Raw genomic sequence first — 24,347 nt, 5'->3', positions numbered from 1 at the left:
CTTAACTAGTTACACCTGCAACAATGCTCCTTCCAAATAAGGTTACACTCTGAGGTACTGTGGATTAGCACTATAGCCTATGAATTCTGGGGGACGTAATTCAACTCATTAGCACTAGATACCCAGAATTTTCCCAGCACCATTTGTTGAACCATTTGTCCTTTCCCTATTGAGTAATCTTGACACTCTTGACAAAAAATAATCGATCATGTAAGTGAGGATTTAATTTGTAGGCTCTCTACTTTAGTCCATTGTTCTATATGTCTGTCCTTATGTCAGTACTACACTTTCCCTTAGCTTTACTGAGGTATTATAAAATGTTTAAACGTTAGGTGGACAATGTGATGAATTTGACACACTTAAATACAGTGAAATGGTTACCACAATGAGATTAGTTAACACCTCCAACCTGCCATATAATTACCTACCATTTTTATGGTGATAACATTTAAGATTCACTGTCTTAACAACTTTCAAGTATTGATAATTATAATTACTATGCTGTACATTACATCCCTAGAACTTATTCCTCTTATAGCTGGAAGTTTGTACCCTCTCTTTGATCAACATTCTTCTATTATTTTTAACCCCGAGTCCTGGAAACCACCATTCTGTTCTTTATTTCTATGCATTTCACATTTTTAGATTCCCCATATAAATGAGAGCAGAAAGTATTGTCTTTCTCTGAGTTATTTCACTCAGCATAAGGCCCTCAAAGTCTATTCATGTTGTCTCAAAAGGCAAAGATTTTCTTCTAATCTATGGCTGAACAGTATTCCATTTAGATATATGTTGTATATATATATAAATTAGATGTGAGGATAAATAAAAATTATATATATATGTATATATATCTAAATATAGCTTACATTAAATGCTCAGTAAGTGTTAGTTCTATAGTAGTACTAGTCGTGGCAGTTTTGGGACGCAGTGAGAAATGAGACTGAGAGGCAGATTGATGCCATTTTGTGAAGGGTCTTAGATGCTAAGATAAGGAATGTAGCTTGTTCTGTTGGCAAAGGGAATTATTAGAATTGTTGGGAGAAAAACTTCTTTTAGACAATAAATTCTGGTGTTAATGGGAAAGATGGGTGAAGAGTTATGCCATTGTAAGCATGGGCAGAAGCTCTAATTGAAAATGAGTACTTGGAGGATGACAGTAATAGTGACAGAAAACAGCCAAAGAATGTATGTCTTCAAAGAAAGACATTCATTCCAGATGCATTTTCCAGATAGCACTTACAGGTCCTGACAACTGTTTACATATAGATAGTGAAGAAGACATGCTGAATTTGAGGTGTCTTTGTGACATCTATATGTAGATATCTAGAAGTCTGGATTTTGGAAAAGAGGTCAGAGTAAGAAAAGCAGATTTGGAAATTATCTGTCATGCCAATTATTAACATATTGCCTCTCAACTCTAAACCTATCCCTCTTTACCCTGCTTTGTGATACTCAGATTGGACCCTACAGACATTTTTCCTTGCCAACAGCTACAGTTCTAGATTTCAACAATAAAGGGTGCTATGTTTTTTAACTAATGTCTTGACATCTAAAATTCCTGCCATTTTTCTCCTGGAGTGCTATTTTCTGAATATGAACACTTCTCCAGATGCTTAGATTCACCTATGAACTGCCAATAAATCTAAGATTTGCTTGTGTTCCAGTATAATCATGAAAAGCCACTTTCAACGTTATCCTCCAAGCCAAGGTCAATAGCCCCAGGCATTAAAAATAAAGCAACTTTTTAGTGTACTTGAAAAACTACTCATGCAACAGTGTCTGGATAAAATAATTCTTCCTTTGGGTTCAGGTCAGATCATTGAAATATGAGCAGGTTGAAAAGTTTGTCTAATAAAGAGATGTTAAGCTCTTGGGTAAATTAAGGACTGTTAGTTAATGAAGACCTGTAGTCAAAATCACAGGGTTGACTCTGAGAAAGATGTAACTTTTTGACTCTAAACAAGATTGTAGCAAAATCCCTGAGATACATGATAATTTGTGAACTTTTAAAGTTTTTCAGAGAAGTAGATTCTCTTGAACTTACTCGTGAGTTTAATAGCTATCCTTCTAAAGAAGGTCAGCAAATTGTCCTTATTTTCAAGTATAATTCAGGGTCTGAGCTTTTAATTGTAAATTTCATCACTACTAAGCATAGTCAGCATGTTAAAAGAGGTCAATTGGTTTTTTAAGGGAAATATATGGACATGTCAAGTGGCATTTTGGGATACTAAACTGCAATGCAACACTTATAAAACATTTCATGGTGTAACTACTTCCCTGAATTTTTTTTTTCTGTGGGTCTGAAGTTATGAAGCCATATCATTTCTGTTTAGTAGAGAACACAATAGTGGTGAAAAAAATACTTCCATCCTCCTTCTTATGTCCTGCCACAAAATCAAACAAAATGAGGAACAGATATAATGAGCTGTGAAAGTCTAAGCCATAAAATTCTGAGTCACATTGACTAGCACGCCATCACTGTGTCCTGTATCAGTGGAAATTCATGCAAAACTAATAGGGAAAACAGATTAATATTTCCTATAAAAAAGCAAATGTACTGCCTCCAAAACAATGACAACAGAAATTCCACCCTGGAGCACCATCTTATGTAGAAGTAAGTGTAATAATCTCAAAATGCTTGAATGCTCTGGTTGGCTTTCTGAACAACAATCTCACAACCACTTCTAATCTAAGCATTTTACACAATTCCCTCCTCTCAAATTTCTTAACTGTGAATGTACTTAGTCATGCCAGACTCAATGGGCATGATTAGTTCTGAGAATGAACTGGTTGGGGTTTGATGAGATTGTGATGTAAATGGTAGTTGCCAAAGGCTAAGAGGTATTCTTTCTCTGGGAGAGAGTAAGACTTTATGTCTCCCTGAAAACGCAGCAGAACAAGATGGAAAAAAAAAAAAAAAAAAAAAGCCAGCTTGAAGCAGCTAGAGGAGCACGAGACCTTCGCCCACTGTCCTTTACAAGATTACAAAGGGTCCTAATATTCGAGAGGGGGGGATAGTTAATTTTTACGAACCAGGGGTATGGACTTGGGGGGGATTGCTGGGGGAGGGGGGTGCTGGGTGGAGGGGAGCAAGGGGGAGAAAATTGGAACTGCTGTAACAATATAATCAATAAAAAACATTAAAAAAAAAAAGAAAAAAGTGCTGGACAAAAGAAGTCATATAGAAAGTCAACATTACTCTAGTTCTGGTTTAGTGAATCTGGGTATGTACAAGCTAAACAGCCAATCCTGGCTAGTTCAGGTTACCTGACCCCTAGTTAGGTCACTTTGAGAGGCCAAGGGTCAGGTTTTGTTTCTGGCAGGGTCCTACCCCGTGTTACCTCAAGCCAATGAGGCTTTCTTGGGAAGAAGCCATGCCTTAATCATTTCTGTAGCTCTAGCACCTGACATGGATGTTGGTGCATAATGTAATCGTCAGCTAGGACTGCCGCCGCAAAACCACACACTGGGGGGCTTAAACAATGGAAACTTACTTCTCAGTCCTGGAGGATAGAAGTCCAAGATCAAGGTGTCAGCAGGTTTCGTTGCCTCTGAGGCCTCTTTCCTTGGCTTTAAGATCACAGCCTTGTCACTGTGTTCTCACATGGCCTTTTTTTTTTTTCCTGTATATGCACAGGCCCGGTGTTTCTTTCCTTTATTATGAAAACTCCAAGTCCTATTGGATCAGGGCTCCATTTGTACGACCCCATTCAACTTTAATTACCTCCTTAAAGACCTTATGTCCAAGTATAGTTACATTGTTGAAAGGTTAGAGCTTCAACATATAAATTTTGGGTTGACACAGTTCAGCCTATAATATATAGTACTTACTCAATAATTACTTCATAACTAAAGAAAAATGTTTGCTATTTTTCTAGTTAGTTTCTCTGCTGATAAATGAGAGGGGTCACAATAATAGCTATGTATTACTATTCTTGCAATTTATTTTAGAGTTTTACAAAGAAGCTTTACCAAGCATTGAATTTTTTAAATGATTTTAAAAATAATTTATTGCCAGGCCTTTTCATTGGATGTGTTTAATATCCACTTTCTGTTACTACACACACATACCAGGCCTATCCTGCAGATTGCTAGAGCCTCAAAGCCCCTTGCTTACATCATCTCCCAAATCCCTCACCCAAATCCCGACTCATCTCCTCTTATTGCTGGAATTAGGTCATGGGCAAAACTCCAGCAATAGCTTTTTGAGCCAGCTGAATGTGATACTTGTCTGGTTTATATTTCGAGCCTGCTCTTAATTTTTTTCATTCAAGGTTGTCAGTATCATTTTATGTAAATGATTTTTAACTTCTTTTGGGTCATAGACTGTCTTTGAAAATCTGATAAAGGCTATGGACTCTACAGAAAAATGTTCATATATACAGATTCTTGCTTTATATATCTGGTGGCACGTAAAGACTGTTTCATGTGTTAATTACATATATAGCCGTTTTTTCTACCCTACCTCCAAAACACAGACCCACAGGAGCTTAGGATTCGTTCTTTGGAATATATGATGTGATACTTTCCCTGTACCCATTAGCATTGGTAGACAAGAAAATGGCTATAGTTCTTGCTTAAAAAAAAAACAAAACAAAAAAAAAAAAACAAAAAAAACTTAGAAGTGTCTCATGCAAAAACAATTAATCTTTTAAACTGCTGCCTCTTGTATGATTTAGGTAAAGCGTCGCCTCTTCCATCCATTTGTAATGCAAATCAGGGTTTCCATAGCAGTAAATAATAATAGCCAACATTTAATGGAAAGCTTGCTGTGTTAGGCCCTCTGCTCTGTGCTTTCCCTAAATCATTTAATTTAATCATCACAACAGCTATGTGGTAGATACTCTTATATTCTTATTTTTCAGCGAGGAAACCCAGGTATATTAGTTTTCTATATTTGTTGTAACAAATTACCACTAGCCTGGTGGCCTGAAGCAAATGGAAGGTATTCCCTCACAGTTTTGGAGGCCAGAGTTCAAAATCAAGGTGTTGGCTGGGCTATGCTCCATTTAAAGGCCCTGAGGGAAATTTAATTCCTTGCTTCTTTCTGCTTCCTTAGCTAGTGGCTAGTCACTCCAGTCTGCCTCTGTCTTCACACGGCTTTCTCTTCTCCTCTTTCTGTTTCTTCTTTTTGTGTTTCTCATGAGGACTGTTGTCATAGGATTTAGGGTCCACCTAGATAGTTCAGGATGATCTCATCTTGAAGTTATTAATTGCATCAGCAAAGACCCTCCTTCTTCTTTTCTTTTCTTTTCTTTTTTTCTTCTCCCAAATAAAGTAACACTCATGGGCTCTGGAAGTTATGATGTGGACAAATCTTTTTGCCGGCTATCATTCAATCTGCTACACAAGGCATAGATAAGTTAGAGTAAGTCAGTGGTAAATCTGGAATTTCAACTCTTATGTTAGGTCCTTAAGAGCTTGTAAAGACCTCACTCTTGATAACAGTAGTCTCTTCTTGGTTTATTCTCAGTCAGAGGGATAGTTGTACCATGTGCTAATTGGCCACTTGCTGAGAGAGCAGGGCCCAGTTTTGTATCAGTCCAAGTTCTAGAGGAACTATGAAACTGACTCATACAAAGAAATAAAGAGGTTGAGGCCAGGACAATAGAGCCAAATACCACTTCAGGGACAGAGTGCCAACATCTAGTGTCCCTCCTTGCTTTCTAGGGTGAGGTGCTCCATGGAAATCAAGCCATAGGGCAGGTGAGAAAAGACTTGGAAATCAAGCCATAGGGCAGGTGAGAAAAGACTTGAGAGAGTCTGGGAAGCTTGCTAAGCTGTAGCTGGCACCTGCTTGGCATAAGAGCAGTGCTCCTGAAATATTTGGATAAAATATTATGCATGTTGAAAGAAATTAAAGAAAACATAAATAAATAGAAAGACATTTCATATTCATATATTAGAAGACAATATTGTTAAGATATTAACATACCTAAAACAATTTATAGTTCACCCTTATCAAAATCTCAATATTTTTGCAAAAATATAGAAAAAATCAATTCTTAAATTCATATGAAATATAAAGAGATCTTGAAGAGCCAACACAATTTTGGGGGAAAGAAAATAACAAAGTTGGAGAATCCATACTTTCTGATTTTAAAACTGACTCAAATGCTACAGTAATCAAAACAGTTGGTCATAACCAATGAAATAGAGCCCAGAAATAAACCTTCCCTCTCTCATAAGGTCGAATGATTTTCATTTTCCATAAAGGTAGCAAGATCATTCATTGGGAGAAAAGAGTCTTTTCAACAAATGATTTTGGGAAAACTGAATATCCATATGCAAAATAATAAAGTTAGATCCTTATCCTACATCATGTACAAAACTTAACTCAACATGGATCAAAGACCTGAATGTAAAAGCTAAAACTACATACTCTTAGAAGAAAACATGGGAGAAAAACTTCATGGCATTGACTTTGACAATGATTCTTGGATATGACACCAAGAGTACAAGTAACAAAAGATTTTAAATGACTTTCATCAAAATGAAAAACTTTTGTGTATCAAAGAACAGTATTAGAAGTGTGTAAGGTACATAATAAGATAAAATATTTGCAAACCGTATATCTTATAAGGTGTTCGTCGGCAGCCGTCCGTCCCGAGAGACGATGGTGTAGCTTCTTAAGAGTCTATCTGCACCGCCGAGAATGGTTGTGCAGTCCTACTCGGGAGTGACACGGTATCTGTCTCCTCCCGTGTTGAATCGACATCTTGCGATGACGCTGGAGTGTCCTCTCCAGTGGAGCTGAAGCTACAGAGCCTGGGCAGGGTGATATGGAGGGTCTGCTGTTGCCCATGCAGCAGACCCCCCCTCTCTTCGCAGCTGAAGGGTCCAAGGGAAAGACGGAGTCAATACAGCTTGGCTTCAGGTGCGCCGCAGGAGTTGCCGGTGTTGACTACAACGTCAAACCGCCTTAGGGACTCCGGCTCCGGATTTTCTGTCGGGGTTTACTCACTTAGCCTTTCCCCTGAAGAGGTATGCCTCAAGGCAGCGGAGGTTTTTTGGAGTCAGAGTTTTCCTTCTCTGGTCATAACCAATGAAATAGAGCCCAGAAATAAGGTGTTACTATCCAGGATATATAGAGATCTCCTAAAACTCAAGAACAAAAAAGTACACATTCTAATTCAAAAGTGGGCCAAAGACTTAGACATTTTTCCAGAGAAGACACACAAATGGCCTATTAGCACATGGAATGATGTCCATCATCACTAATCATTAGAGAACTGCAAAGCAAAACCACATTGAGATAGATATTCCTTTATATCCATGAGGATGATTATAAAACTAAACAAAAAACAAGAAGTCTTGGTGAGAATGTGGAGAAATTGGAACCTTTGTGTATTGCTGGTGGGAATATAAAATATGCAGCTGTTATGGAAAGCAATATGGCAGTGCCTAAAGAATTAAACATAGAATTACCATATCATTTACAATTCTATTTTTGGGTATATACACAAAATAATTGATAGCAAAGACTTGAACAGTTATTTATATTCACAGCAACATTATTCACAATATCCAAAACATGGAAACAAGCCACATGTCCATTAATGCATGAATGGATAAACAAAATGTTGGCTATATGTATAATGGGATATTATTCAGCCTTAAAAATGGATGAACTTCTCACATATGCTACAACGTAGATGAATCTTGAAGACATGCTAAGTGAAATAAGCCAGACTCAAAAGTACAGACATTGCGTGATTTTACTTGCATGAGGTGCCTGCACAGTCAAATTCATGGAAACAGAAAATGGAGGTTACCAGAGGCTCAGGGGGTGGGGTGGGGTGGGGTAGGGGAATTATTTAATTGGTACAGTGTTCCTGCTTGGGGTGATGAAAAGTTCTGGAGCTGAATGTTGGTGACAGTTTCATAACAATGTAAATGTATATAATGCCACTAAACTGTACACTTAAAATGGCTAAAAGGTAAATTTTATATTATGATTATTTTATCATCATTTAAAAAAATGCAGTGTTTAATTCGATGGTGATTGGGGAAGTTGTGTTTGCTTTCTGTAAATCCATAAAGGAGAAGCAGCCAAGCTTTAGGGTCTTGTGGGAGCCAGCGGGTCCTACAAGGGAGGACCTAATTCCTTTGCTTTGGAACAAATATTAGGAGAGACTTGTCTCAATAGTCTTCTGAGTAAATATAATTTTCTCAATGTATTTAGAACATTATATCTCACACCAACAATGTATTTCACCCCCATTTTACACATGAGAAAAAGAGTTTCAAAGATACATAGCATTATATGTTCTATGATGGTGAATAATTGTCTTAGGAGAGAGAACTGTCTGGAAATTCTCCCAGAGGACTGGGATTACTTCTGAGTATAGGGAGGAAGTTGACCCTGGCTGGTTTGGCTCAGTGGATTGAGCGTCGGCCTGCGAGCTAAGTGTCGCTGGTTCGATCTTCCAGTCAGGGTACATCAGAGAAGGAAAACTCTGACTCCAAAAAACCTCCGCTGCCTTGCGGCATACCTCTTCAGGGGAAAGGCTAAGGGAGTAAACCCCGACAGAAAATCCGGAGCCGGAGTCCCTAAGGCGGTTTGACGTTGTAGTCAACACCGGCAACTCCTGCGGCGCACCTGAACCCAAGCTGTATCGACTCCGTCTTTCCCTTGGACCCTTCAGCTGCAAAGAGAGGGGGGGTCTGCTGCATGGGCAACAGCAGACCCTCCATATCACCCTGCCCAGGCTCTGTAGCTTCAGCTTCACTGGAGAGGACACTCCAGCGTCATCGCAAGATGTCGATTCAACACGGGAGGAGACAGATACCGTGTCACTCCCGAGTCGGACTGCACAGCCATTCTCGGCGGTGCAGATAGACTCTTAAGAAGCTACACCATCGTCTCTCGAGACGGACGGCTGCTGACGATAGGGAGGAAGTTAAAACCAGGCATAGATAGTTGCAAGTGGTAAGCATTGTTATTTTATTTTTATTCTCCCCCCCTCTAATGTTGCCTTATTTGAGATTAACTCCCTTTAAATTCATACTACCTTCTTCAGAAACTAAGTAAGATTGTTCTGTTTAATGTATAGCTCAAGTAGTCACAGCCCAGCTTTCCAGCTGCATCACCAATGTTTTGTAACCAAGCAGGGAAGCTCAAAGTGTTCCTAAAACCGGAAAATACTCTACTAAGCTGGATGAGGCAAAATCTGCTTTTAAATTTGTAAGCATTTTTCTAATTTATTTGGAGAAGGAGAGCTAGAAAGAGAGAAGAAAGGAGTATTTGAAAAATGGGAGGTTCTTACTTACCTCTGCTCAATGTAACCCAGGTGTAGGCTAGATATGAACTTGAATTCTCTAGCCCCCATCATTTGCTCATTTAGAATGACATGACTGAGTCTGCAACAAATTTATTTTTCGTATTGTTTCTTTGTTTTAATTAGTTTGCATCTTCTACCCAAAGTTTTTTTTTTTTTTTTTTTTTTTTGAAAATTGAACCTTTGAGGGGAGATAAAATCAATTTTCTTCAGGAGAAAATATTTACTCATTTCACTTCGGCAGGGAAGAGAATAAAATGTAATTTTTCTTTTAGATATGGGGTACTTCAAGTTTTAATTATCAATAACTATAGCACACATGGAATTATTACCTTTGGGTAATTTTTTATTCATTTGGCTTTGAGATGGTCAGAGTCTGTTAAAACAACAACAGCTCCAGTTATACTGTTAGCCATTAATTTGGATGTGCAAATTACAACTAGTACTACTACCACCACTCTTACTATCACCATCACTGTCAGTACTGACAGGTAATTTCTGTGGGTTGCCAGATGCCAAACACTGAAGTAAGAGTTTTACATGAATTACTACAGTTGATTCTTAACCAATTCTGTGATTAGGGACTATTATTCTTAGTTTACTGCTGAGGAAACAGAGTTGCCTCAGAAGTGAAATGACATTTACTGGATATGTTGCCTGATTTCAACATGTCCATAAATGTTGGAGCTGGAATTTGAACAAAGAGAGGTGCCAGAGAATTTGGTAGAACTGAGGATGTGTACTGATCTATGGGAAATGGAGAAAAATGACCACTTCCTATTTATCATTGTTTTTGCCAGACCGTTGCACATTGTGTTTTTGATGTGGTGGAGGGAGCTTGATTTGAGTTTGTAGAATAAGTGAATGAGGAAAGCTAAAGGATAGCACTGTGTTAATTATCTCCTATTTTAATGTGTAAGTTGTTGCAATGTGGCATTTTATGGACTCATTTTCAGGCACTTATATCAAGTAGCCTATATAAGAGGGTGAGTTGTGGATTTGCATTTGTGGGTGGTGGTGCACAAATACTGAAGAACAACATGTTCCAATTCTGTTTTGTCCAGCCATGATGTGGTCATGATGATGTGTTCTCATCAGAAGTTGTTCTATACATTGCAGAGGGTTTCAAAAATTCCTTCAAGTGACTTTTCTGTCCTTCAAAATGATGAAAGCAGTTCACTCTCATTATAGCTCACCAGTTCTTCAGCCACATGAAAGCAGAAGCTGTGTGTCACATGCTCACCACTCATCCCTGTGATGAGTACAGTGCCTGGCCCATTTATATGTACTCAATAAAAAAAATGAATAAAAGTGAACACTTGACAGATCAGATAATAGCTAAGTGAGGTCACTTGAAGGAGCCAGGGTGGTCAGCAAAACTACAACAACCCAGCCAATGGATCAGCAGAGAAAGAAGAAAGAATGTGTTGATTAGAAGGGGTTATTCAGTAACGGGGCGACAGACAAGATGACCGAGAAGTACATGTCGGTGGTGACATCCAAATGCTAACCACCTTCTGCACACATTCCCCACCCATCTCAATGGCAGGGCTGTTCTTGGGATGGAGCTGAACGTGGGAGGTGATAGCCATGTTGTTCCTTCTGGCAAACGAAACCCATTGACATCCCTGAGTCTTTAAATATTCTCTTCATCTTTGTTTTGATTGCATGTTCATTGAACAACATTTTGACTCCTATCTAGTCTGTTTACATGGAGAGAATGTGCTGATGATATGGATCTCACAATTTTCTGTTGCCCTTGAAAGTGATTTATCTTACAAAATCAATAGAGAGATTTGCAATGATCCTTTGTTGCATGCATAGCATTCTGAGACCAAATGTACTGCTTTTATCCACAAGACGATTTCTGAGCTCTGTGACAGTAGGTTTCTCAGAAAGACTCTTAGGAAAAGTAATCTCCGAGTTCCTGAATGTTTATAACTTTTTCGATAGCCTTCATACTTGAAGCCTAGTTGAACATAAAATCTTTGACTCATATTTTCCCGAGTATCTTTACAAGGCTGTTACATTGTTTTTTGGCACAAAATGTGCTTCAAAATCTGACTTAGTTTTCAGTTTTCTTTTTCTTGGATGCATAACATTGCTTTTCTTCTTTTAAAAAATAGAACTATTTCAGTAGAAATGTTTCACTGTTGATGGTTCTCAGTTGAATTTTTCAGATAACATCCCTTTTAATATGTAGATGCTAATCTTTTTGTTGTGAAGGTTTTCTGAATGTAGTTTTATATATTTCTTGTCTTTCATTGGGGGTGTGTGTGTTTTCTTTGGGAACTTATGTTAAATCTTCTTTAAATCTCTGTTAGTCCAGTTTTTTGGTAGAATCCTTTTTATCTCTTTTATTTATTTCTCTTTTATTAATTTTACTCTTTTTCCTTCTAGTCTCCATATTTCTTACTGTGTCTTCCATGGTCTCTATTTGCTTCTTTATTCTTTATTTAGCCTTCATTTCTGAAATATTTTTCTTTCTTTTCTTCTCATTCTTTTCCATTTCTGAATTTTCAGCTCTCTTTTCACATCATCATGTCTAGTCATCTCCTTTCTGAACTGTTTTAATTCTGACTTGTATGATTCTTTACAGCTTTGATTGTTTTAAAGATTTTTTTAGCTTATTTTGAAATCCTATGTTGTAATTTCCATCTTTGTGTCCACATTTGTAATATGTTTTCATTATCTGTTAGAACTATTTGGTTCGTTTTTATCTTTATTCTTGTCATTCTTTGACATAGAATTTTATTGTCATCTGTTTTTATTTTCTATATATAAATTAAATAATTTTCTTGGATGACTAGAGGAAAATTTCTTTATAGGAGTCTCTTCTCTGTTATTACTATGACACATTAAAAAATATGGCCTCTTATATATCACCTCTCTCTCTCAGGGCTATGGCTGATTCACAAATGCTTCTTGCCTTTAAGTCTATGTCATCTATAAAGGGGTCTTTCTTTCCAAAGCAGTACTGTTACCTTTAAATATATTTGTTGTTCAGGACTTCCTGGGCTCCATCAGGCACCTACCTCTCTGGTATTAGAAGCTTTTGTCTTCCTGGAATTGGTAGTGTTTCATTTTGGTTTCATTGATCAGCAGATTTTATTCTTTTATTCTTGTTTTAAGGTGGGGAAGGGAAGGAAAAAGAATGAGTCCTTGTCTTTCCAAAAGGGAGTATTTTGGAGTATTTTTGAGTCATACATGGGCTAAGCCTTCTTCAGCATAGTTTAAATTTCCAGGGCCCCTTACTGGTTTCCTATGGTTTCTTTGTACTTGTCCTCAGCTTCAAGCCTGTGAGGATAGTCTTTGAATTTCACTGGTAATTTTCAGACTTGATTGCTTTAGTTTCTGTTCTGAAAAGGATCATCTCCTTTGGGGGTGAATATTTGTTGATTTGTGAGTTGAAGCTTGTAGAGTTGCCAATACATAGTTCTTTGATTTCTACAAACTCCTCATCAGTGTTGATTCCACACAAAACTTGATGCTGGCTGGTGTTCAGGTTATACTAACCTCTGCTCTGGAGCTCTTGGGGATGTCCCATGTTGTATGTGTTTTTATTTTTTTACTTTGCTACCCTATGTGTACTCTCTGGTTTCCATGATTAAGCAAAACCACTCTGTTACCAAGTTTTTAGCTTTGGAAATCCCATTATATTTTAAAGCAAGAATATTGTGGAAAATTTAACTTTTTATTTCTGGCACCACACCATATGGATTTTTATTATTTCCAACAGAATGGCAGTATTTGAATGTTAGAATCTGGAACATAATTATTTGCTGCAAACTTGTATGTAATTCAAGCAAAAAAGTATAGGCAAAGAGTTTGGCTGTGCGTAGTTGCTTCTGGATGACTTGGGTCTAGAACAAGACTGGGAAAACTAATTTGTCTTGCTTGTTTTAGAGTTTGGTCTAGAAAGTTAAGCTCCTCCTGAAATTATCTTGTTAACATTAGTTTCTTTTTGTAATGAATCTAAAGGATAGGCCACTTTATTTAGAAATTGACCAACTAATAGGCATCACATCAGCTAATAGACTATGCATGTCACCATAAAAAGGGAAAGATCTATGCTGTTAGCTTGTTTAGCCAAATACCACTGGGTTATTGATTAGACAAAAATAGAATTCTGGAAAATCTAAACGGGTCAACATTAATTCCTATATCTCAAGTTTAATAGGAAGAAATCTAATGAAATAGATAAAAATTTAAAAAGAGAACTGTGAGAAAATAAAACACAGAAAAAGAATTTAGCCATGGAGCCTGCAGAGGAGCACCAAATGCTTATTTGTCACATCCCAAACCAAAACAGAGATAGTTATGTTCCAAGTTGCTCACAAAGTCTAACACTGACTGATGACCTTCGGTTGCCCAAAACATATCTACTGTGAACTGAAGGGACTGCTTACCTTTAAGCAGTTGAGTAACTGTACCTCCCAGAGTTTGGAACAAGGCCAGTCAGGACCTACTGCTAATAGAACAGCTCAGTATATTGCAAGGACACATACAGGAATATTGGCTCTTGTTCATAACTATTGCCTGTCTGTAAATGATTAAAACCAAATTCCAAGCCCAATGATGCATACTGGGATCGTCTAGCTCAGTTAGAATCGATTGCTAGTAATTTCTCACTTTTATTCTGGGATCACAAGAATTTTTCCTGTTTTTTTCTGTGTTTGTTCTTGTCCTCTACCACTGGATTTTTAAGGCAAGCTGTGGGTAAGCTCACAGAAGCCAGCTGGACACTTTGTTAAAGAATGGGTGAGTTGGAGGTACTCCTATGTCCGTGACTAGAAAAACTATATTGAATTTGTTCCATCAATGCCATCTCTCTGAAACTGCAGATTAGAGATCCTGCTGTGATAATGGAAGACTCCTCAAATGTTATTAATTTTGTATAATTCTTGGAAGTAGAAAGGTAGCAATTGTCATTGAAAATTAAACGAGATAAATTCATGACTAGGCTCACATACAGTTAAAATCTCATTTACTTCTGTCACATGAAACCCAAAAGCTATATATTTATGTGTATAAACATATGTCAGTATGAAAGCATATTTTAAGAAAGAACAAAATAAAGAGAATAGACAGAAAGTTCTGATTGGAATATAAGAGAAGAAAAATAAATCTGTTAGCCCTGAAACCCCTCTGATTCCATTATGACTTGGGCCAAATTGCCTCTCCTGAGAAGATGTCCAGTTTGCTTGGCTGGAAAAATGGAACTAAAACTATGTTTATCATAAGATACTTAAGTTTGTCTCAACTGTCTCAGTTGTTGAGAACTCAAAAAACACAAAGTAAAATCTGAAAGGATAATGTGATTCTTGATTTGTCCTTACATTTTTCTCAACCTTGTTGTTGAGCTCCAGAGAGATGAATTAGCATAGTGTACCAGCATTGCTTCTGCCTGAGAAAATAAATGACAGATCAAGACAGCTCTAATACAGTCAGGGAATGACAAAGCATCTCTGAATGACTGCTTAATTTAAAGATCCGGTTTAGATAAACAGCAGCTGAATGGCAAGGACAGTCCCTGCATAGTTGCCAGGGGAGTCGCAGGACAATTTGACTTTGTACCTTTCTTTGTTGCAAGAGTAGGTTGCAGGGGAAGGTGGGAAACCGGCCATGGCTCTGCCAAGAGAATGTGAGAGAACCTCACTCATTGAGCAGAAAGTGCTGGCGTTATTCAGCAACAGACAAGATCACTTCCTCAGATAGTCTTTCAAATAACGCAGCTCCCAGTCTTGAACTTCCTTTCTTGTAAGATAATACTGAGAAATTTAGAAAGCTTGTGTACTGTAAGTGCATGAGAAGAAAGGAAGCAAATTAAAAGAGGTCAAGAGCAGCTCAAAGCAGAGGAGGAGACCAGGAGTCATTTAGGGTGCCTGTCTTTGTGAATGTTCCATAGTTCAGGGTGACATTAATCTTGAGGAAGGAATTTAAATAGCAGCCGAAGTAGTTGAGCATGGAGATGAATTTTTAAAGTAAAGATTTTTAAAAAGTTTTGCACAATCGCAAGATGACAAGTGGATGGGCCAAGACTGGCACATTGAGGACAGTAAGCAGACACCTCATAAAAGAACTTATGCTGCAGGCTGGAAGAGGCATGTTTGTCTCTTTTACCACTTTTATTCGCTCTTACACATGATATTTGGGATTCTGCAGAAGTTTTCCTTTTGGACTATAAAGGAGTGCTATAAATGACTTTAGCAAATTCATGAATTCTAAGGAGGGAAGGGGTAAGAAGAAAAAACATAATAGGAGATTCTGTTTCTTTTCTTCAGCATCTTGACTCAAAAAAAGGCACTCTATATGTGCATGATTTAAGAAGAGTTTCCCATTTTAAATCTGTCCTTATTCCATCCAGCACAGTACTGTGAAAAAGCACATTGCTTTTATTTGAATAGCACTAAGGGATGCTGGAATTATTACACAGCTCAAAATTCTATTTATTGTCTCTGGGCTCCATATCCTCCCTACTTCACCCATGAGCCTTGTGCACCAGAGGATGGAATGACTTCTAGAGAGAAATTCTCTCTTAGATGTGATTTTAATATCTTCTTGTCTTTTAAGGAAGAAGCTGACAGGGAGAGTTTGGAAATTGTCAGGACATAAAATTCTCACTTTTGGAGTTCCTCCTTTTTCCCCTTAGGATTTCCAAAGAGAGTATCGCATGTCTTGTTTGACAATCATATGGACCATAGATCTGACAGTCAATCAGAATCAATTACCCAAAATACACTACTGAAACTGTCTTCCTGGCTAAAGTTTCCAATGAGGTGGGCTTTGTGTGGCCAAGGGGAGGGTAATATAGAGACTGTTCCCCATGTAGTAAAGCAGAGTGAGCACTCAGTATGTTAGCTCTTTGCAAGTGTGTGAGCAGAGCAGTGAATGGGGAAGAGAACAATAGGGAGCCAGATGCTCCATTCATTCATTCAACAAATATTTACTGAGCACCTACTACATGCCAAACACATTTTTAGCTTTTGAAGAGCAGTAGTAACTCCAAAAATCAACAAATTCCTGTGTCATAGAGTTTGTTTTCTATTGGGGGAGATAGATGAGAAATATGATAGATACTTACATTAGATAGCTTGTTATATAATGATGAAGGCTGAAGAGAAAAACAAAGCAGGGAAGGGGGGTTGGAAGTGTGTGTGATAATCCATGTGTTTGTGAATTGTTGCACATAGCAGATAGGGTGACCCTTACAAAGAAGGTTATTTTTTGAGTAAGAACCTGAAGGAAATGAGGAAAAGAGCCATAGGATTTCCAAAACTTGAGGATTCTAAGTAGAAGGAATAGCAAGTGCAAAGACCCTGGGGCAGGATTGTGCCTGGCCAGTTTGAGGAACAGTGATGAGGCCAGTGTGCGTAGAGAAAAGTAAACCAGGAGTGAATACTAAGAGATGAGGTTGGAGGGGTTGTAACAGGGGTCAGATCATTTATGGTATTGAGAAGGACTTCAGTTTTTACCACGAGAGAGATTTGTTTTTTACCGTGAGAGAGGTGTAGCTATTGAAAGGTTTTAAATAGAGGAGAGGTCTTATCTACCACTTTCAGTGGACTATGTTGAAAATAAACTGAACAGAGGAAAGGACAGAAGCAGAGAGATAAGTTAGGAGACAAGTACAAAAATGCAGCTGAATTTGTCAGGGAAATGAGTAGCAGTTTATAGGCTATTTAAGATCTGTAACATATCCTTTACAAACTGAATTTCAACTATCAGAGCCAAAAATTGCCTAAGCACTTCTTTGTTTATCCAGAATCAGGCTGGCACAGAAAAGCAGGTGGAACACCATTCCAAGTACAAGTGCATAAAACAGCGAGTTACCCTGCTTCTTGGCACAGGTCTCCCATAAAGAATTCTCATGTTTACTTTGCTGGACGTTTGTGGTTCCTTCCTATAACTGCTTTAAAAAAACCCACACCGTCTGCATTTCCTTTTTTACTTTCTTATTAAAACAGCCATTGACATTTATTTAGGAGCTTTGCCCATTCTAACAATTAAAGTTTATAGGAAATTAAATAGCCCTTTCATATACTAGATTGGATCCTGGAACAGAAAAACAGGCATTAGTAAAAAAAAAAAAAACTGGTGAAATCTGAATAAAGCCTGTAGTTTAAGTAACGGTATTTTACCAGTTAATCACTTAGTTCAAATATACTGTGGTTAGTGTGGCAAACGTATGATGTTAACATTAGAAGAAGTGAGGTGAAGGGTGTAGGTGAACTCTCTGCACTAGCTTTGCAACTTTTCCATGAATTGAAAATTACTCCAAAATAAAACATTTATATTCTACAAAGTCCTCTCAAAGGGAAAAGAAAACATGTGAGTGAAAAGTTTGAAAGAAATTGTTCTTGTCCACTATTAAGAAGTAGGTGTTATCACCCAATACATAGTTAGAAAAGTCTTTCTTTTTCATCATTTCATTGAGAGTAAGCTGCATTTCAAACACTTCACTTGTTTCCTGATTTAAATGTGCGTGCATTACATTCATTCCCAGGGATCTATGTTGTTTGGCAAATAGATAGCTTTCAAAACAAGTTACTAGTCAAACCCTTGCCATGTGTTGATTTCCTTTCTTTCTGCCTTCCTCCAATCTCTGTCTTCATTCTTGCTCTGCAGCACACCTTCACTAAGCAAATGTGACTGAATGCAATTGACCCTTGACCCAGACCTCCATTTTCTGAAGCAATGAGGAAAGAAATTTGCCATCATGTTAAAAAAAAAAAAAAAATCTTATCTTCTCAATGTCTGATTGCTCAGATCAGGAATTGTGAACGCAAATGTTCCTACAGGCCAGGCGAGCCACATAAAAGGTGTGAGGCAGTCAAGAGTAATGGATAAAATGGGTCTTATTTTCATTATCCCTGGGAAGTTTTGACTTTTCTGGAATCTCAATGAAAGCTCGAGTCTGTTTCCAAGCAAGGTGCTTTGGAAATAGTGGTTATAGTTTAGTCAGGCAATGTGGGAAAACGTGGCCAGTTGCAGTTTAAAGTAGTAACCAGGTGGGAATAAAAATGTATGTTTCCATATAAGACAGAGAAAAGACTGATGAGATTTTAATCCAGCTGCAAATCACACAACAATACTGTGGGGTCTTCACAAGTATTTTTTGGTTACTAAGGCAGGACCATTTAAATTATCATAGAAAGATGACAGACATAACTTTAATCAAAAAAGCTCTAGGAAGGAACTCACCTGCTTATCAGGTAACAAATTCTTACATCTTACAATGTGTTAGACTAAGGAAGTTCTTTCTGGAGGGCACTTTAAGTTTCCACTGTTGTATATTAAGCCCATAATAAGTAGCTAAAACTAATACCAGCAGATTAATATTACTACTATTCCAGGGAAGTTCTAATGAAATGTTTAAGATGCAAAGGATTAGACCAAATTACTAACTGATTTAAGCAGCCAGGACCACACGCACGTGGGGATGGCCTCAATTCCTTCATGTCTAGGGCATCTGACAGAGATAAAGAATGACATCTTTTTGGACCCTCTCAGCAAAACAAGCGGTGCACATGTAACTTGATGAATGTATTATCTGCAAAAGCCAGGAGATTTCGCCCAAGAAAGCTGCCTCAGTACTCTGACTTCTCCTACCATGCCCTGGGGCCACCTGTTTTCAGAGCTCTGTCAAGACACAGGCACTAACCAGACAAAGGCATGCCCTCCCTACACCACCAAACCAACGACCCTGCCGCAAAGGGTCCTCCACAACGTGCCAAGAGTCAACTCCTGCCTTTGGAGAGCAACAGCCCCACCTGCACCTCCCCTCATAACCTTCTGCGAAAAGCAGCTTAAGTTGTTAGGATAAATCCACCCTATCCAATTTCAACTCTTGCTTAAGCATACTCTCTTCTATGGGGAAAAGGCTATAGTAAGAGGACTGAATGGAACTGAACCAGCACAACAGTCTTTTCTATGCCAAAAGGTGGATATGTAAAGCACTCAGAGGAGGGAAGGTTTGTGCTTATTTAAGAAACTGACAGGGCTCCTGCATGTTTAACAGTTCTGGGTATTTGGGAAATGCATTTAACACACCCTGGTTAGGAAGATGGCCAAGCCCCTCGGTTACCTGTCCTTGCATAGGCAAATAGCAACATATGCATGGAGGACAGTGGCGGATTTTATCACAGACATTAGGTCACCCTTTTATATGAAGTAGCATGATAGATATTTCCATTCTTTACAAGCTCTTATGGCAATTTCAGTAATCTCAAATAAAAATATTTTTCAGGCATATTTAAAAATCCGTTTGTGGCCAAGAACGCTAGGTGGTGTTATCAAGGCTGAGGGCCGAATGCTCACCCCTAGCGGTTTCTAAAAAGGTTGAACATTCATTTACCTAAGGGGATTTTAGCTAATCTGACTTTGCAGCCAGGCAAAGGAATGGAGGGTTTCAGCAGCCTTCCCACCTCCTGAGGCTGGGGGAGATGGACATACTCAAGTAAGAGCAGGGTTCATGAAGCCGCTCCTCACCTCTCCCCAGGCAGCGGGTGGGGGCTCCACGGGCGGGTAGTACTTGGGCACATCCCAGGCCACTGCAGCCATGAACCATTTGAAGTCTTTGCACTTGAGCTGTTTGCGCAATTCCTTCTGGGCAGAGATGTCCCCCGTGGAGAGGTGCCTGTACTCTGGGCGTCGCTGGTAAATGTACTCGGCAAATTCATCCATCCAGGTCTCAGCCACCCGCTTCAGGTTCTGTGCAGCAGAAAAGATGGTCATTTATTGGTCTGTGTACTCAGAGGGTGATCTGAGTTGCACTAGAAATTGACAAAAGAAAAGTGAAAGAAATCAGGCAACCTCAGGTAGCTACAGTTGGCAGCTTATTAACCATAGGAGTTTTCATAACTGCAAGGGGTATGATATGATTAGCCCAAGGCTTTGGATACATTTCTGTTTCTGGCATGGGGGGCAGTTGCCAATTAGATAATTGATGGGAGCCAGCAAAAATTCAGTTTACAATTACATCAACTTTCTCATCCCTCCTGTTATTTCATAATTATAAAAATTTTTTATTTTTCACATAGAAATAAAGGGGTTGGAGGTGGAGATAGTCAAGTTCCTCTTAGGCATCAAATTGCTTAAACCATTTCAAGGAACAGTCAGGGATCTTGCTAAGAATGAGGACAGACAAGCTGATATTCTTTTCTCCCAATGACAGAGAGAAACCAGCATTGCTAAATTCAAGACCATGTGTTCTGATGATACTTTATATGTGTGACATGAATGCCAAGCAGAATTCAGTAATTTACTGCACAATGAAGCTGGGCAAAGGGAAGCACCAAGTAGCTAGTCTTCTCTGCAGATGTTCCCATGGGATGATGAAGAGGAAGGCTGATGGAAGGGAAGTAAGCACACAACTTAGGGGCAGGAGAGTGTATGGGTTCAGGACAGGAAGCCCAGCCCTATTGTCAGTTTTGACATTGAGGCCTCAGATTCTTCATGTAAAACAAGTACAGACAGTCATCTGTACATACATCATGGGAGTGGTTGTAGGATTAAATAGAGTAACTCTGTAAAGTGCTTGGAATAGCACCTGGAACACAATGGGTACTATAAATATCAGAACTATTATTAGAAAGTGTGCAGCATTGGGAATCAGAACCTGGATACTGGGCTTGGCCACAGATGAGCGGAATTGGTCCTGTGGTCTGTGAGAAGGGCTTTAGAGGAGATGAAATGTTTCTGGCACTCCTTCAGCTCTGTGATTCTAAGTGGTGGAGAATGCAGCCGCATTGTCTTAAAGAGATCACATCTCATGCCCGCAACTTGCAGTTCAGTTTCTTTGGCTGGTGTCCCATAGGCTATGGTGCTCCTCATTTTGTGTTTAAATTCCTTACGTGCCCAGTTGGTGTGAACATTGACTCTTTCCAGTTTTGCATTTGCATTAGAAGAGAAAATGAGCAGGATGGCTGGGAACTTTAAGAAGATCCAAACATGTGTCTAAAGGTAAACACTAGTGATATTTAGGAAACACTTTATCTTAAAAATTGGTGCAAAATCCTAATTAAGGCCTCCTGGAACCATACTCAGAAGTCTCCAAATATTTTTTTTTTTAATGGGATTGTACACCTTTCCTGTTCTGCCCCACCAACTGCTCCATCAGTATTCCCATGGGCCCCTCTCCCATTTGGCCTCCTCACCCCCCATGGATTCCTTGGTTAGTTATGGTCAATGATGAGCACAAAGCAGGGCTCAATTAATACAGCAAGATACAGAAAAGAGACAATGTCACAAAGACTACTCTGATTTCTTGGCTGCCTCTGTGTTCCTTTCTTTCTAAGATTCCTAGCCCCAAAAGTATAAGACATGTTCTCTGAGGAATTATTTGCCTAACATCCCGCAGGCATTGCCTTGCTCATAACACTTCCCACTCCTCTGACTCCAGTTTATCTTGACAGATGTTCAGAGTCGATGTTGTATTGTATTATTCTAGCCTTTGCCACAGATTCTGAACTGCCTGATGTGTTTTGGGAAAGAAAAGGAAACAAATGATGTTTTGAGGCTTCTGTTCTGGGAGGGTACCATGTGCTACATACTTATATAATGTCTAAGCGTGTGTTCTCAGCACCATCTTGCCATTTAGCTTTTATTTTGACAAATGTTCTGGATAAAATGCATGTTATTTCCATTTGTCCTTGTGTTACAGAGCAGGGTCCTCAAGGAGATGGGAGGGGCTTTAACCATAAAATAGTGATGAAAAGCTTACGGGGCCTACGTAAAATTGTACAAGTAGCTGCAATTAGTCACCCTGCCCACTGCGTCACAGGACACAGTCAGGGATTTAAAAATAAGGTGGCAGGCATGTTGGAGAAGAATACCATGCAGCTTTGAAAGGAAAGGGAGAACTCCATGCAGTTTACAAGGAGGCTGAGAACTCCACATGGTTCTGCATTAAGAGCTGGCAAAACCACAGGCAAAACCTCCCCAATCAGGCTCCAATGACTGGGAGCTGTTGGTAAAACTGAACTGTGTCTGGGAAGTAGGAAAACTGTATCTCTGACTTTTCTAAAACTAGCCTGGTTTGGTAGGAGGAGGCAGAACTATGTGTTTATGGGTGTTTTAAAGAACATAAGACTTAATGGCAGAAATCCGCAAATAATCTAAATCTATATAACCTTTAAATAAATAATTCTTTTGTTTTTTTTCACCAAACTCCAGTATTGAGAGTTTTGCTTCTGGCGGTGGGCGATCAGGCCCCTCATTACTGAAAAGCCTGTGGGTTCTGTTACAATTGGAGAGACAATTTTTATAATTAGCAAAAAGATTCAAAGATAGAATGAAAAAATTAGTCAATAATATTACAACTTGATTTATATTCAAATTAGATTTTAGGCTGTAGTTCCATCCTTTATTCTAAACTTTAATTATTATAAAAATGAAAATTAAATATTTTCACTTTAAGAATAAAGAATACTTTATTCTTCTTTGATAAACAAAAATGAATAAAGACAGGGGAATGGCAAAAAGTATAGGCAAAAAGGTAAGTCACCCAGGATTAATGAGAAAGTGACTTCATTAAGTAGAGACATGCCTTTCCAAAAATGATTTGTTACTAAGATCCATCTTGACTTGGGTAAATAATCACTTTAAGACTATAAATGCTATAAAGATAGACATATATCTTTTTTTTAAGTTAAAAGGCCCACCACCTCAAATGATTCCAAGCACAGGTGTGTGTTCATCTGGCCATGGTTGATTTAATAATAAATCATATTATAAAATTAATGTGAATAATTTCCTAGCATGTACATATATCTACTGATAAAGGCACTGAAATAGAAATAATTTTTTAAGTGCTGTTGTTAAAGCATAGATACTTGTTGCTTTGGGCTTTTAAAATAGAAGTAGAAATTACTGTGAAAACTCAAAGAGGAACTGACCAGTTCAGGTGCATTCACTTGGAAATGGCTTGAAGGGTTATGATAAATGTTAGCCAGCGTAAGTGTCAAAAACATTAGGGAAGCTCTAGTATAGCTGACCAGAGGACTAGCCAGGTAGCTTTTGCATGTCTTTTTCAAATTGAAATACAGCTGGCTGCAGGTTAGGGTTGCTGATTTCCCAAATACCCCGAAGAATGCAGCATGATCACAGACATTTCCAGGGACAGTGTGAAAGCATAGATTCCTTTTTTTTTTTTTTTGGTAGCTTTCCAGGAGATCAGAAAAGAAAAACAGAGTAATAGTTGCAAAAACTCTAATAGCTAGTTTTCTTCCAGCAATGAGTGTTATATAAATAATTTGAGCATAAACACAATATCCTGACCATTCTCTAATATTCCTGATGACACATTAGACATCCTCAATTATAGATGCTCTACTTTTCTGAGTGAAATTTTCCATCAGGAGGAAGCTTTCTAAAGTGTTGATTATGATAGCCAAGGAATAGTCCCCACTCCCAAACAGTCCAGGTGAATGAGCAAATAATATCATTCTGAAGTCATTATTCTGAAAATAACAACATACTGTGTTAATTTGCCACTCTCATCACAAATCAGCACTTAGTTTTTGGGAAAACATTTGGAACCACAGCTGAGAAGTATTACAAGCATTTGCAAGGGAAGTTTCATGGATCTTTTCTCAATTACAGAATAATTTCATCCATTCCAAGAAACAGTATAATCATATACACATTTGAGTTCACTGGGGTATTTACATTGGAACACATATACACCCATTTAAATACATGGAGGTAATGGGGTTGGAGCAAGGCAATATTCTTCACTTAAACATTCATAGCTTTGTACACATTTACAGAATCATAAAACTGAGACTTCCTAATGACATCTCTTGCCAGAGATTGTAATGTAGAAAAATAAGTCATTCTGAGTTGGTGCAGCTCTCACTGATATTGAATGAACAATGATGGAGGCACTAAGATGTCCAAAAATAGTTCTCAAGAGGAAATAAAGAGTAAAGTATGGACTCTGGGTGATGAATACATGAAATTGTTTACTCCCAAATGGAACTTGGATCTATAAAAGTTGTCTTGTATACATGGAGCCAGGTGTTAGCTGGGATTTCTGTTTTTTGTTTTTTGTTTTAGATT

The 24,347-nt window shown here is 38.3% G+C and overlaps 1 protein-coding gene across 1 annotated transcript in view; it reads right to left on the bottom strand.

Annotated features, from left to right (window-relative positions):
• GALNTL6 (polypeptide N-acetylgalactosaminyltransferase like 6) overlaps positions 1-24,347 on the bottom strand; it is a 100,137-nt gene that overhangs the window by 33,125 nt on the left and 42,665 nt on the right. Inside the window, exon 4 of the mRNA XM_090290165.1 lies at positions 19,776-19,997. Within this exon, the coding sequence (XP_090146291.1) occupies positions 19,776-19,997 (222 nt within the window). The remainder of the gene's footprint in view (positions 1-19,775; positions 19,998-24,347) is intronic.

This window comes from Furipterus horrens, unplaced genomic scaffold, assembly GCF_987537825.1.
Source record: "Furipterus horrens unplaced genomic scaffold, mFurHor1.1.pri manual_scaffold_10, whole genome shotgun sequence".
Classification (NCBI taxonomy): domain Eukaryota; kingdom Metazoa; phylum Chordata; class Mammalia; order Chiroptera; family Furipteridae; genus Furipterus; species Furipterus horrens.
The sequence above is the reverse complement of the archived record's forward strand: the minus strand, read 5'-3'. Positions and strand labels throughout refer to the sequence as shown.